The sequence below is a fragment of the Teleopsis dalmanni genome, chromosome 2 (assembly GCF_002237135.1).
Source record: "Teleopsis dalmanni isolate 2A chromosome 2, ASM223713v2, whole genome shotgun sequence".
NCBI lineage: Eukaryota > Metazoa > Arthropoda > Insecta > Diptera > Diopsidae > Teleopsis > Teleopsis dalmanni.
Window position 1 is genome coordinate 18,818,573 of NC_051847.1, and position 16,147 is coordinate 18,834,719.

General features: G+C 27.9%; 2 protein-coding genes across 2 annotated transcripts in view; one reads left to right on the plus strand and one right to left on the minus strand.

The window, feature by feature from the left end:
- The window catches only part of LOC119674036 (maternal effect protein staufen-like), a 5,654-nt gene extending 5,097 nt beyond the window's left edge, over nt 1-557 (minus strand). The window contains exon 1 of the mRNA XM_038085158.1: nt 520-557. Coding sequence (XP_037941086.1) covers nt 520-557 — 38 coding nt within the window. The remainder of the gene's footprint in view (nt 1-519) is intronic.
- Nucleotides 558-1,917: 1,360 nt separating this feature from the next.
- Nucleotides 1,918-16,147, plus strand: part of LOC119674037 (serine-rich adhesin for platelets) — a 16,234-nt gene continuing 2,004 nt past the window's right edge. Inside the window, exons 1-6 of the mRNA XM_038085159.1 lie at nt 1,918-1,942; nt 13,000-13,090; nt 13,188-13,300; nt 13,378-13,751; nt 13,830-14,351; nt 14,477-16,130. Of these exons, the coding sequence (XP_037941087.1) occupies nt 1,918-1,942; nt 13,000-13,090; nt 13,188-13,300; nt 13,378-13,751; nt 13,830-14,351; nt 14,477-16,130 (2,779 nt within the window). The remainder of the gene's footprint in view (nt 1,943-12,999; nt 13,091-13,187; nt 13,301-13,377; nt 13,752-13,829; nt 14,352-14,476; nt 16,131-16,147) is intronic.

Sequence of the window (16,147 nt, forward strand, 5' to 3'; positions counted from 1 at the left end):
GAGTATATTGTTCATTAACTTATCAATTAAATTTTTTTTCATATTTCATCTCATATTCTTCATTACAGCACTTTTTGGGAACGTCTATTTTTAAAAGTAATTTTATTTTTTTAGATAATACATTTTACTAATTTAAATAGAATTTGATTAAAATTTAAGTTGACAATAATTATTGTAATTTTAATATTATAGTGCCACTTATTGGATCCAAACTTAACATACAACTATCTTTTAATAAAGTTCCATAAATATTTATCAAAATCGGTCGAAAGTTTTAAAAAATTTAAATATCATATAAATATTTATAGAAGTATATAAAATTGTACAGTTATGTCAACACTATCTTATAAAATTAAGGAATTATAGAATTTTCAGTTTTGCAACCATATTTTTCCATCTGTTTTCCCAACTTTCTCACATCTTATAAATCAAGTTTAATATCACTTATCTCCTTATGTGTTTAGACCTTGTCGGTCAGGAGCGTCCGATTTGGAGCTTGACTTCCAGTTTATTAAATACCCAGCTAAATCTAACCATTCTGATTTAACAAAACTCATGATATTTTTGCTATCACATTATCTAAATCATTTATCATTGCCACACTGATTGAAGTTTCCGTCTGCACTGATTTCTGTTGATTGTATTATATATCTGGGCTTGCTTTTTCGTGATAGTGGTTTCGATTTGAAGATATCGATATTTACACCATTAGTTGTCTATATCTTTAAAAGTTTAGTCAGTAGTTTTTATAATGTATGTCTTTTGATTAATAGACCGCCATATATTATTTTTCTGGTATTTATTTTTAAACCAACTGATATTGTTTGTCATAATGTTTCTAGGAACTACTTACCCATTGGCGTAAAAGATAGGAATTTATGTGCTACTGACCATATTTCTTAATCTAGTAGCATCTTTGTTTGCTTAGTGTCAAAGATAGTGCATCACCCTGTTGATTAGCGTCATTGTCACTGCTTAACTCTGTAGGTAGTTACGGACGTTATATGAAAGAAGTATCAAATTTTTCTTAACACTCTAAGAAAACCATTTTGACTCAATTTTTCTCGTAATTATGGATAGAAAATTGAATATGTTAGAAATGCAAGTATCTGGTCAATACTACTGTTAGAAATATCTTTGCTTGAAGGGGCCCAAAAATTTAAGCTTGGATAAAATAGCGTAACTTATTTTATATTTTTTTTAAAGAGATATAGATAACGGTTGCAGTATATGTTGGGTTAAGATACATAAGTTTTTTGCATAGACTGCTAAGACTATGATGGTTCAATTTAACCATCATATTGGTGTTAGTTCATTCTAAAGTTGATATCGTTTTACTGTTCATTTTTCTGCTAATGAATGCAACAATTATTTTACTCCGATATCTAAGAAGATTTGAAAGATCCAATATCTATGAAAAACTTATGTAGATATCTTGCAATTATTAAAAGTAATTAAGTTTTATTAAACATGCTTTAATAAATTTCTTGCAGTAATTGTATATAATTATCTATAACAATAATTCAATTATTTCAAACAATATTTTTATGAAGTACTGACCTATAAAACAATAGTCCATTCCATAATCAAATCCATTTCGCTTTGTTTGTATTATGAAAATACTGTACTAAAATATCAGCGCCTTTCTGTATGTAGTTATTAGATATATTACAATAGATTGGGTTACGTTGGAGTGGCGGCCTTGTGCTCAAAGTCCAATTGAGTTCAAATAAGGGGCCGTTGTAATACCACAGAATTAGCATTTCTTCATATGCAAACTAGAGGTCAGTGTACGAGCAACGCTGAAATGTCACAAGTCCCTCATTGTCCTCATTGACTAAGTCCCTGATATATAATATAAAAGATAACATCTAAATTTAAAACAGATGTGTTCAGTAATTAAACTGTGAGATAAACATGCTTGTAACTGATAATAAAAAAAGTAAAAAACATCGTTAATGAGCGGTAGTTCTGTAAAATAGGCCCTTTTAATATATAATAAAAAAACTAAAACATAATAAAACGGAACATAATTACTCATATGCGCTACTATTCATTAACAATTTTAATGATTTTTATTTATAACAAATTTTTCCTCATAGTTTTTAATTTGTTTTTGTATAATTTAATTATTGTAGAAAATAAATTTTATTAAACAAACATTTTTTACTAGTACCTGTAAGTATTTTATTTAAATAACAAACCCAGAAGACAATCACATTTCCAAGGTTTTTTAAGAGTTCCGAAACCACAGCTAAGAACTAAAGAACTAATTAAATTGTAATGAAATTGTTTATAATTTTTATTGTTGAACAAATATTGATATTAATAGTAGCTAAATTACAACCATAATGAAGCCTATCGAATTTCCTTGGAAAAAAATTTAATTTGTTTATATTTCAAAAAGGTTATAATATTATGTTTTTTAATTGTTAGAAACTTCATTATTCAACATGAAATTCTGGTAATTTATCTTGAGATCAATTAGTTTCCAACAAATAGAATTAGAATAAATGAAATGAAATAAATGAAGTCTTTAAACTGAAAAGCAAATAATGTTTTTTCAAAATTAATGTTATATTTAAATAATTTATTTTAGTTTAATTTCTGGTTGAATTTATTTAAATAAAAATTTATTAGACATTTTATGGTGTTAAAAAATAAATGAAATTTGTCGGAAAACTGGAAGCCTAAAAAATTAATTTGTTTTGCTTACACTTAATTAATTATAGTCCGGTAATTAATTAATTTAAAAATATATTAACCATTAATTTTGACGTTATGTTTCCGTCAATAACAAACACATGTTCCTACATAAACAATTAATATATATAAACATTCAGTTAAGTTAGTTTGGTTTAGCAATAATCGAATCTTAGTTTAATTACTCGTATTTTATCCACATTATATAAAAATTTGTAAAAAAATTAAATATGTTTTATATAAAATATTTTTTTCTAATAGTTCAATACCACATTTACACTTAGACTTATGTAGCCACTTTTACATATGTTTTTATGGATTTTGTATGTAATAATACTGCTGCTTGTCTACTTAAGTACAATAGTGTGAACATGGCAAAAAATCCAAATTAAATCAATTTGGTCAATTTTTTATGTTTTATAAATCATATATATAAATTATATAATTATGATTTCGTTCTAATATAAACACAACAAGTGATTTGTTAAAACTTTCACAACAAATTAACAAAAAACTCTAGAAAAATGTGCGAACATAAAAGTCAAGTACGGCTTTAGATCAGTTGGTTAAAGAGCGCTGACTCTGAGTTTCAAAATTGGTAGGGCACAAGCTCAATCTCTGGTACTTGCAGGCTCAAAAAATTATTTACGAATAATTAAATAAAAGAATTATTTCCAAGAGCACTAATGATGGGTATTTGGCAATACTCGAAACAGCAAGCAAAAATTTTTATAAAAATATCGATAGCTTAGTAGACTTCAATAACTTTTTAAATATGATTGCAATTTAAGCATGGTTGCGTCAAATTTTTTGAGATGATTAATTATAATCCCTTTAATCAAAATAATAAAAAAATTCATAATATGATCTAACTAATCGTAGTTTGTATATGAGAAACATTTTCAAGTTTATGGACATATCACACGGGTCAGAGGTTTATATTTTCCATGATTCGTTAATTTCCTAGTTAAGTTTTTATTGAGAAGAAATACAAATTTGTGACAACTTGGTAATAATATTTAGCTTTATTTAGTTGGTTATAAAAAAAACCAATAATTAAATACTACTGAAAAATAAGTAGTTACAACTATCGACCTCATAAAACTACTCTTCTACGACTTCATACTACTGATCAGACTTATTACATGGAACAACACAAATGGATTTCACATGGCAACTTAAGTTGTCATCACTGATCCAAAATATCGATCACGTTTTAAGAATATGGGAAACCCAAAACACTTGGTCTGTTATTGGCCGGAATTTGAAAGAACTACATTGACATTGTTTAGTTATATCTTGAGCATGAAGTCCCTACATCTGTTATCCTTGGCGAAGGCATAAAAAATGATTGATAAATTCTATTTCTTTTTCATTGTGGCAACTGCTGTAGTGACATAGACCACTGTTGAAATATGGATGTTTATGAGCAATGTCTAGTAAATACACTAAGTTCATATTGGCTGAAATCCAAAAGGGTTTCGTTTAATTTCTGTCTAATCTGGACCAAAGGGTCCTTGTCTTCGCTATCAGATCTTAAATTATTTATCTCCGCGATAATGAACTCCTCTGTGTTACTAAACTGTTTACACGTTGGAGTTTATTCCTAGGTGTTGGGTTTGTTTGTACAGATTTGAGACTCTCTTCTGGTCATCATGTTATTCGATAAGGACCCAATTGTTCACACATCGGGGTTTGTACCGATGTGTCAAGCTCATTTGTGTGCAATTGAGACTCTCTTCTGGCCATCAAGTTATTCCATAAAGACCTAATTGAGCAAAAATTTAATTCTCGTTATTTATATAATACATTTCAATGTATATAAGGGTTTTCTTGCATTGCTTTCAATATTAAATTGTAAGAATGTTTCATTGATAAATAATTTACTTATGCACATACATAGAGTGCATACATACATACACACATTTGTTTTTTTTCAAATTTTTTTCATATTATTTAACCTTACTTAAGCTAACCATCTGTTTATATTATATATAGAGCTATTGTAGTACCTCGGGCCAAATCACAGAAGTGCATATTTTAATAATGTTTAAGATATATTGTATATTTGTGAAATGCACATACATTAGATTAAGTGTTACTTTCAAAAAGTTTCAAATATTTTTGAAATACAATTCAAGGATACTTTTTAGGTCAAAAGCAAACATTTCCATAAGATACTCGTACTATGTTATGTTGAACATAATTAAACAAATAATGAATTGCACTTAATGTTCTTGACAAAATCGCCCTTGTAGTCGCAGCACATTTAGTATGCATGCAATCGAATAATGCTTAAGTACGACTTTATGCTACTCCCTTTCGAAAACTCCAATCTGATCTCATCTTAAGTATTTAAATAACTTCAATGGTAATGATAATGAATTTGTAAAACAAACAATTATGGAAATAAGATTGAATTGGTTCATTTTGGTCATTAAGACTTTGGTTTAGTACTCAGCTTCAGTGGCTGAGCTCGAAAGACAATTTAATAGTTAGTAAGATTTTAAATTTTAAATTTTAAATTTTAAATTTATTATAGCCAGCTAAACATTCTCTTTTTTTAGATTTTTCATAACTGCGTTAAATTTATTGTTTTATAAATTTTAATAATTTTTGTTTTGGTTTTTTTTTTTGAAAAAATCATAAACATTTTTTAAAACAAAAGCAAAACGCGTGCTTATTTTATTTGTGTAGCTTTTTGCGTTTTTCAATAAATAAAATTTATTTGCTCAGTTCGGTAATGCACGAGTATCTGAAGATTTTGAGGCACTTGACAATGACCTTGGTCGTAGACATTGACAGTGAACTATGGACGAAATCCGTAAATGGAGAAGTGTGATTAGCAACACTATGAAAGAGTTTTATGTTTAACAAGCGAAAAACTCTTCAAACTGTTCAATTGATGTTATCTTTAAGATCGATGGTTAAAAATAGTTGACACATCTATAAAAAGATTTATTTATATGAAGGATTTAATTATTATATTGTATATAAAAAATTAATTTTTATTATAAAAATTTTAATTTTATAACAATTTAAACATAATTATTTGCTTTATAGTAAATATTATGTGGAATAATAACCGAATAGATGGAAGAGACAATAAAATTCCGTAAAGTAGGTTCTATATTACTTCTATATTATTGACGCAACAGGGCTTAGAGATATAATCTTAGCACAGAAGGGGGCATAATTGACCAAATGGTAGTAGTGCCACATCCACTTAATAATAAAAAAAAATAAATAAAAATATTATTTCTTAATTCGATTCATTCTTATTTATATATATAAAAAAGTTTAAAGATATAGCATTAATAATTAATTAAATTACCTAAATTCAGTGGGATGGATTTAGTCTCTACTCTTCTATACTAGGGTTCTTGCGAGGAATGTGGTAACAAAACCGCGAAAAATCGCTAATTGAGGTACATTTGAAATTATCTTATGACCTGCCACTGCAACCAACCAACCAACCAACCATAGCATTAATATATAGTTAAGTTTAATTTTTATATATAGCAATCTGTGTTGCTATAGACAGTATAATAATAATAAGCCTTTAAAGGATTGTTTGATAAGTGAGCAATAAATTAGTTGAATTTATTTTTTGCTTCCTTTCAAATTTACTTCTTTACATAGTTCTATTTGAGCTCCGTAGGTTTACTGTAATTAGATTTTAACTTTTATATGCCTTCAGAACAATAGTACTCTTCCAGGTCTTCATCAGCTTTAGAGATTACATCCGTATTCCATTTAAATTTTTTTCCCAGCAAGCCATTTTTAAAAATTCAGCAATAAAAAATAATCATCTAGAGCGAAAACTAGTAAATAAGGGCGCACCTTAGATTGTATTTAGTCCAACTATTTATAAAATATATGTAAAATAATATATAAAATATATATAAAATATAAGCTATTTATTTGATTTATATCTTTTAATTTCTTTTTATACAACACAAAATATTTTTTTAAAATTAGTTAATTAAATACTGCCGCCAAAGATTCGAAATTAGCTATTAGTATAACAGTTTAATAATATGTTATAACAGTTTAATACTATAACCGTATAAGAGAATACAGTATAATAATACGCGTAGTATGAATTGCCCTCTAGGTTGAATAAAGGTCTTTTGCCTTAGCACGCGCTTATGTACCATTAAAATACAATCAGAAAATAATTAAATTTTAATTATCAGCGAATTAACCTGCAGTCAATAATATGATTATTTGCAAATAAAAAACATTTTTATTTAGTTTTAGATTATTATTATTTTATTTAATATTTTTAAACATTTTTGCATAAATAAATGATTTTTTATTGTTTAAAATAATCTTCGATGTACAACGGATTTATAACGTTTTTACTTATTGAGCTTAAATTTGCATAAATAATTAATTAATCAACATAAATATTTTAATTAAGTACTCAAATTTAGCATAAACAGTTTCATTAAAATATTAAGTTGTACATTCACACACCATTAATTATAACTAATTATGAGTTTTATTATATTATTAAATTATTCATTTAATTTAATATTATTAAATTATTTATTAAATGCTAAATATACGTTTAAATGCTTTATACACAATATTATATTAGAAGTAATATTTAAATAGTATTTTTTTTTAATGAAAACAATGTAAAATGAACATGAATCCTTTAATAAACATATTCAATAATATTGTAGATCATGATCCTGATGATGACTCTCAAGAAGAGTTGAAATATTGCTCAAATATTATTTACCAAAAAGTGACCTATAGCCGGATAAAAATATATACATATATAAAAAGCCATATTCAATAAATTTAATTTAGACTAAACACTGCACCCGTGTAATTTTTTAGAAATAAATTTAGAAGTTTTCATAATTAACAAATAATTAATTTAACACATTTAATTAATTAAAATTCTCATAAAAAATATTTTTCTTCACATAATTCTACATGGGTTGAGGTTTGTGTCTTAAGTCTTTTATTTGCTCATGTATTTAAGTGCTGTAATTAACATATGTACTTGTTATGATTTGTATGTAATATATGAGCATGAATCTACTTACTTTAATGTTCAATTAGTTTAATTGAGATTATTTAAATAAAAATTAAAATAAGAATTTTTATCTATTAACAAACAATTAATTCAGCACTTATATGTTCTCATAAAAAGTTCTCATAAAAACATTTATTCTTCTTCACTTATATTACCTAAAGGTGAAGTTTGTGTCTTAAGTCTTTTGTTTACTTGCGTATTTAACTGTTGTAATTAACATATGAGCTTTTAGAGATTTGTATTTAATAGTTGAGCAGTTAGTTGCACTTCATCAATTCTTTTATTAATGAAATGTCAATAAACAATAAGAAGAAAAAACAATCTCTGCGCTACAATGGTAACACTTAAGAGGCGACATAATTGCTGTCCGTAATGACACAATTGACCTTACCAAAGCATCATCTTTAGGTTGAGTTTGGATTCAAATAATTTACTATTATAAATTATGAATGAAACTCAGAAAAGTCAATTATAGTCACTTTGCTATAGATTTCTGGTTCAACTATGTTTAAAATTTTTTTAAAATTATTCATATATATACATGTATATAAAATGCAAAAACATATTTTTTATATTTTAATGTAAATGATAATTTTGCGGTTTTGCTTCCGAATATGAATATTTTATAATTCAGTAAAAAATTTAAAAAAATCTATTGCTTGAGTTTTTGATTGATTGATTTAAATAAAATCAATTGCTGAAACATAAATTGATAATTACATACAATTAAAAATGAAATGATTTTTTGCAATATTTTTGAGAAGGCAATCAAACAGGCAGTAACTGAAATACTATTTTTTTCCTATTTTTAATTATTGGTAATTTGTACCGTGCGTATTTCGGTATTTTTAATGCTGCACTCAACGCTGAAGTGGTTTTGCCTTTATAGAATTTGATGAAGTATTTCTCGAAAAGTTTGCAGACATGGCTTTTCGGTTATTGCTCGGTTTTTGCTTATTGAAGTGCTCTGAAGTATTTGTATTTTCTATCAATGAATTTCAATGAGCCTTAATTAATTGTAATTATTTTAATTAAGTGTGGTTTTTAATTACAAGTGCAACTATATTCAAGCATATTAACTTAAATAGCGGTTGAGATAGCATACCAATTTTGGTCAGATATTTGCAAATACTTTTAAGTGTAATTTTTCTATTTATAAACTTGACAAAAGAGCAAAATTTCAAAAGTGTACGAGTATGTAATTAATTTTGAATCTTATTATCAATTCAATAACAGAAAAAGATAAATATTTCTAATAATCTGTTGTTTTATTATTCTCTCTGCAAAACATAATACTGTAGAGGATATCTTATTGAATTTGAAATGTATTCAAGGTGTAGTCAGATATTATATACACAACCCACAAACAACTTTACAACTTTAATCAAAATGAAATTGTGGTTATATATCTATCTGTTACAATAGCAACTAGTATTTATATATATTGTGGGAAGTTGGGGCAGCGCACCGTCCACAAGTGGCCCCACTAAAGTGAAGGATTAGCCGAAGACACCACGAAACGATTTCGGTCCTTTTTCGTCCTTCGACGAAAGCTAGAGAGGCTTTCATTCACATAACTACATCTTTTGTTATTGCAGCTCATTTGGTTGGTATTTAAGTATTTGAACTATTTAAACCCAATATATCCTTAATCGAATCGAAATTGTGGTTATTGATCTATCCACTACAATAGCAACTAGTGTTTAGATATTAAAACTAATTAAATAAAAAAAGTTTTCAGGGAGGCTTTTGTGAATTCAAGTAGATAAAGTCTACAAATGATAGATAAAGGCTATCACACGTAGCGCCCCAGAATATGAATTTATAATTATAATCTCATATTCGATTTTATGCAAATAATATTAAACATAAGTGTTCTAGATTTATTAACTAAATAATTGAATATAAATTAAATAGTTGGTGAAAAGTATTAAAGCTTTAATAAAGACAAAACTATTTTTAAAGGTTTAATTACTAATATATATGTTTTATGAATATATGGTAGTCTTTATCATTCGTCAAATTTAGGATTATACAGACTCTATTATTACTGTACATTACTATGCATATCATATAGTTAGGGTCTCTGATAGTTGATTTTCATCACAAGTGTGTAGAGCTCATTCTATTTGATTCTATTTTATTCAATAAGGACTTTAATCTAATGTAGAATGTTGTGAGGGGTTGGAATGAGGGTGATGAAGGACTATTCACCGTTGCTGTAAAGTTTTAAGTAGCATCTCAATAATTTAAACAACATTAAAACTAAATTTATCTAAATCTCTAAATGTCTAAATAGTACTGCACTTACAGCTTCTAAACAGTCAGCAGAGCACTGTCGTTTATTCTATAATATACACTGGATTATAATATATGCTTAAATGGGTTTTAATATGCAAGGTCGTCACTCCAATCTAATCTCATCGTCGTTCATAATTCATATTTTGTAATGACTAAAAATATTGTAAGACTTCAAAAGCTGGCGATAAAGGAGAGGATGAAAAGGAGAATATATTACCTCTGGTTTAATATACTTAGATTATTCAATCATTCAGTTACTTTTAGAATCTGCAAATTTTCTTTCGCAAATTAACCATTTAAGTTCATTAACTTTATTTGCTTAATTCATTTTCTGCAATAATTATCCTCACGAGAGTTGATAGTTAAGAGTTCATCAACCTAAAATTGATTTGAAATCATTTTTATTGTGTATTTTTTTTTTATTTAAATTTAAAAAGGAAAAACAGAAATATTAATTTATCACTAATTTAATAGTTAAATAACAATTTGATTGTTTGAAAATCATTTGGTTATGGTTGAAAATTAAAATTAACAAAATTTTATTATAACAAAATTCAATTTATCGTCGTTTCAATCAAAATGTTGAAGCAATTTGATTAACAAATAACAAAAATATTTATATAAAAATAATTTATTTTATGCGCTTTGACCATAAATATACTATACAGTTTATTGTGATTATCAAATTAGTACATAAATTTACCAATATTTTGCATAATCAAAATTTGCATAGTAAAAATAGACAAACTATTTTATTCAATTTAAATAAATGTCAAATTCGGAATATTTTATTCCATTTGTTGTTGACGATTATCAAATAAGCTGTGATGAGTCAGACAAAAGGAGAGATTTGAAGCATATCCGGCGTTTCTTCATTACAATTTGATTGGTTTTGCAGCTCAAAATTACGATTATCATTATGTGAGCTCATCATGAATGATCTTATGTATGTATCCGAAGCCCTATGCTCCACTAGGAGAAGAAGTTAATAGAAATATAAGGTCTTATTTATATATGCCAAGTGCCCAAGTAAAGTTAGGAACATACTTCGTACTTACTACACATTTTAAATTTCAAATTCTTAGATTTAAAAAGCTTAATATGAACTACAGAAATGTAAGCTTTCCATAGTTCCATATATCATTTTTAGATATAGTATGATTTACTACAAATGTAAGTAATATTTCCTATAGAAATGTAAATAGTTCCATGTATCACTTTTAAATACACTATTACTTACAACAAAAACATTATTATATATTATAAAATTGATTTTTAAAAGTTCTTGACAGTTCTTTACTTATTTGGGGTTTTTATAATTTTTTTTTATTAAAGTTAGTTAAAATTAATTCAATAATATATCAATAATATTTGTTGATCAGAAAAATATTAATCTGTACCGTTCTCTATCAAATGGGATTGAATTTAAGTAGAATAGTTATTGCTCTATCTTCATAATATATGCTCTTAAAGCTGCTGTAATTAGAAATTTAAGTGAATCGTATTATAACGAGAGAATACTGCTATAGTGCTAATAAGTGAGTAGTGTGAAGGACACTAAAAATTTAAGATCTCTAATAGAAGAACTCTAAAGCATTTATAATACACAATGCTGCTCTCCAATCCATATTTTTATTAAGATATATATATGGTTTTTTGTTATTTCTCGACAATATACTCAAAATATTCTATAAATATATTTATCTTATATATATATAATACATATAACTATATATATAGATATATATAAGATATATATAACATATCTTATACATAAATACATATATCTTATGTATGATTATTTGTATTATGCTGAACCAAAGAAGGATTCATAACAGATCACGCTCCTATGATATAGGTAGTCTACAAATTTTTTAATCAAAACACCGTCATTTTCCTTTGTGATCTAAAACAAATATAATCTATTTAAACTATGTCTATAAATCCATTGCTTTCATTATTTATCTTCTATTTGCTCTTTAAAGTGTTAGTTGTAGTTTGTCAGATTTTGTTAATGTATGTTATATAAGGTTTCACTTTCTGGGTGCTCTTGTGATCCAAATTTTAAAATATTTTATGTAGGGTTTTTTAATCAAATCATTTCACATAGTAGAATTTTAATCTCCTGATATATGTTCGCTACTTCACTATTATGATATAAATATGTTGTTAAAGGATTCAGTGAGCATCTTCAATAGATTAAAAACTATTAGGTACATGAGCATAGTTAATTCAAGCGTTTTGGAGTGGTGTTCTCTGCTAAACGTATATCCGAAGCAAAGCCATTAGTTAATAGATTTCCTCCACAAATGTGATGGACTTATGGTGAACGGATAGGTATGCGTATATTGCAAATAAACTTGTAGACTTAAAACAGATAAATACGGAATACGGAAACAGCCCTTTAAATACGGAACTTGTGAATATGTATAAATAACTATATACAATATTATGTTTAAATATACATATACATATATATTTTTTTTTTTTTCTTTAAATGAAATTTAATTTAATATTTAATTTAAAATTTCTCTTAATTTTTCAGATAACTTTCTAAAGAAAATATGAGGAAACACAAAAATATTGGTAATCTTTTCTTATTAGTTTCAATTTATAATGATATAGGCTTAAGAAATATAATACCATACCATATAATATCATAATTCTATAATACCAAAAATATTTAAATTAATAATGTAATTAATGTCAATTAACTAATTAATTACTTTTACTTTAACTAGTAAGTTTTTCACTTAGCTAGTTAAATAACTAATTAATTATTTAGCATTACTTTATTTTTTAATTGTATTTAATTATTACTTATATAATATTTAACAAATAAAAAAAAATTTAATTAAATTCTGTAATAAATAATATATATTATTTTAATTAATTTAAATTGTAATAAACAAATTTTAAATAATTTATTTTTCTTAAAGGTATTTTTTGCCTTCTACTGATCTCATTACTTACACAATCAAAATCAGAGGGGAATTTTGAAGATGCTGACAAACTGAATGAATTTATGAGGTAACAAAAATTTGTTAATATTATCAATATAACAAATAAACTAAATAAATTACAAATAAAATAATATCAAACCTTTATTTATTAAAATCAGTGGCAGCACAAATCAGTACTTTGACTTACGGCATACAATACCTGGTGAGCCGGAGGTTGATTATCCAATTTATAGTGCAGTACCTAAGACAAGTTTTGAATGTACAGGCAAACATGAAGGTCTGTCTGAAGATTATGATTACAATTCCAAAATTTGAAAATCTTTTAATATCTAAATTTCAATCCTCATACTTTAGGTTATTATGCAGACATGGAGAGTAGATGTCAAGCTTTTCGAATTTGTACGCACACAGCTCGTAGTGTGCAAGGATTTGGCTTCCTCTGTCCGAATGGTACACTCTTTAGTCAAAAGAATTTTGTTTGTGACTGGTATCGTAATGTGAACTGTGAGGATTCCGAACAGTTTTTCAGTAAAAACGATATAAATCGCATAGGTAGTAAATACGATATGATGGAAACAGTACGACAAATGATGGAATATCCAATGAAAACTATCTCGAAAGCCTTGCAACAACCCTCTAGTGCTGTAAGAAGACCTAATCATAGACAAAAAAATATAAGCAAGGACACTACTGTAGCAAATCAAAAATCCGCAAATAAAAACTCTCCAGTTCAGTCTAATACAGCAAAAAAAACCGCAGTTACTAGGGCGCAAGTTGAGTCTGCCTATGATTATACAAATACACAGGAAAAGGAAAATGCCGAGATACATGAAAATATAAAATCAGATAGTATTACCATTGCTAATAAAGACGCTGACAAAGATGATGTTTATGTGAATAGTCTTGGTGAACTCTCCACTGATCCTGGTGTTAATTTTGATAGAACAAATGCACACATTATAGCAGAGGTTTCAAGCCGTAGTCATAAACTTAAAAAAATGAATTTTGCTGAAAAAGTTAATGCAGCTTTAAATGATTTAGTTGAGCTACCAAACAATGATGTACTGGCACCAGATTATGTGAAAACTATCAGACACTCGAAAGAGGAGGCTACACAAACTGATTTAGCCTCTAACATTAATGGTTTACTTGATGAAATAGCCACTGATCTGGATCCAGCGATTTCGGGTTATCAAATTCATACACCAGCTAAATCGAAGCAATCATTTCGCTTTCTAAGCCGTGGTTTTTCGTCACAAAGTAGTGGACGTGATTCCCCTTACGTGTACGGAAAACCCAAACAAACGGCAAGTACTATACGATTTTCGGTAAGTAGCAATTGAGCAGAAGACTTTTATGCAGCTTAACTCTTTCTAAACACTTTTATGCTTATCTATCTATCTATCTCTTCTCTCTTTCTTTATTTCTTAACTGTTTCACACATATACATTAGCCGAACGAACTTCCTTTAGACACACACAAGAACACAAATACTAAATCAGAACACAAATTTGACATTATAGATGATGAAGCCATTCAGTTCTCATTTTTAACAACAACTACAGAAACACCTGCAATTGATGAAAGTTTTCTCACAGCACCAACCTTGCCACCTCGTTTAGAGGACAATAATGTAGAGGCTGTATCAGCGGCTTACGAACACATCGAACAGTCCTTTGAAAATGCTTTTAATGAAAACGAAACTGTAACGACTTCAACTCCGCCATCACAGGAGCAGAATATTGCAACTACTGAGAATACAAGCAATACCGATTACAGTGCTCCATTTAACTTAGAAAATGACAAACGTGTTTCAGAATCAAATGCATCCCAGTCTGAAGAGAGTTTAGCACAAATTTCTAAGTACTTAGAAGCTCCAATATTCACAGTGCTTGATACAAGCACTGAACTACCACACAATGATATCGATAATATTAATTCTGCTATTAAACAAAATACTGATCAAGCCACGGAAAGGGAAAAAACCGTTGATCTAGCAGCAGATATAGAACCAGAAGATTTAGTTATCGATGAAGAGAAAAGCGATGTAAATCAACATGCCGCAAATTTGTTGTTGGCCGGTGTTAAGTTAACAACACTAGGTGACACTGTTGGACACAATTTAGAAGAACTGCAAACACCTACTAGTGAAACTTTAACAACTTCAGAACTTACCACAGATAGTTTACTTACTGACCTAGTGAGCATTGCTTTAAATTCTAATAATAGTGAAATAATATTTAACCCAACAACTGCACCCGTGACTATGTCAGTTGAAACCATAACAGAAATTAATACAACCCAAGAACGTATACGTGGCTATCGTCGATTTGCAACTTTGCAGCGCTCTAAAGCGAAACCACTAGTTTATACTAAACGCACACCTTTACCTTCCCTCTCTACGCCTACAAAAACCACTACAACAGCTAAGCCCCTAACGTCTACTGTAAGCTATTTGAAGAGAGTAGCAGCGAGTCGTTTAAGGCTTTCGAGACTGAATACTACTAAGAACACCATTAATTCAACTACAACGATTTCGCCCATCGAAAGTGCTTCTGATACTGAAACTAACAAGAAACTAAGTGTACGTAATTTAGATAGAGAAACTGCCACCATAAACGATATTAGAGGAGAGAAAAAAAGTACTCATCGCGGTGCTGCTACTTGGGAAACTGTAAGAAATAACTTACAACAGTATCAAGTACAACGAAACCGTTCGGGAAATAATGGTTACTCTTATTCAACCACTCAACCAACCACTACCACAGTAACTGCAAGTGAAAGTGTGCGCAGTGCCATACTCTCCCGGAACCGCAATCGTTTCACGAATTTTAAAACACAAACTTCTAGAACCAATCAACGGAAGACTACTAATTCGAAAGCACAACGTCAACGCCAACAACAACAACTGGAACACAAGGAAACAGAGAGTGATACAGCCACATTAAATAATATACCAACATCTTCAGCATCTTCTGTAAACATATTCCCATCACATAATACATTCAATAACCCTAGTAGCATATCAAATACTCCTACTATCACTATAACTTCATCTTCTTCATCCTCCAACAGTCAAACACAAACAGACACACAAACTCCTTTCAGTAATTCACTTTCCACT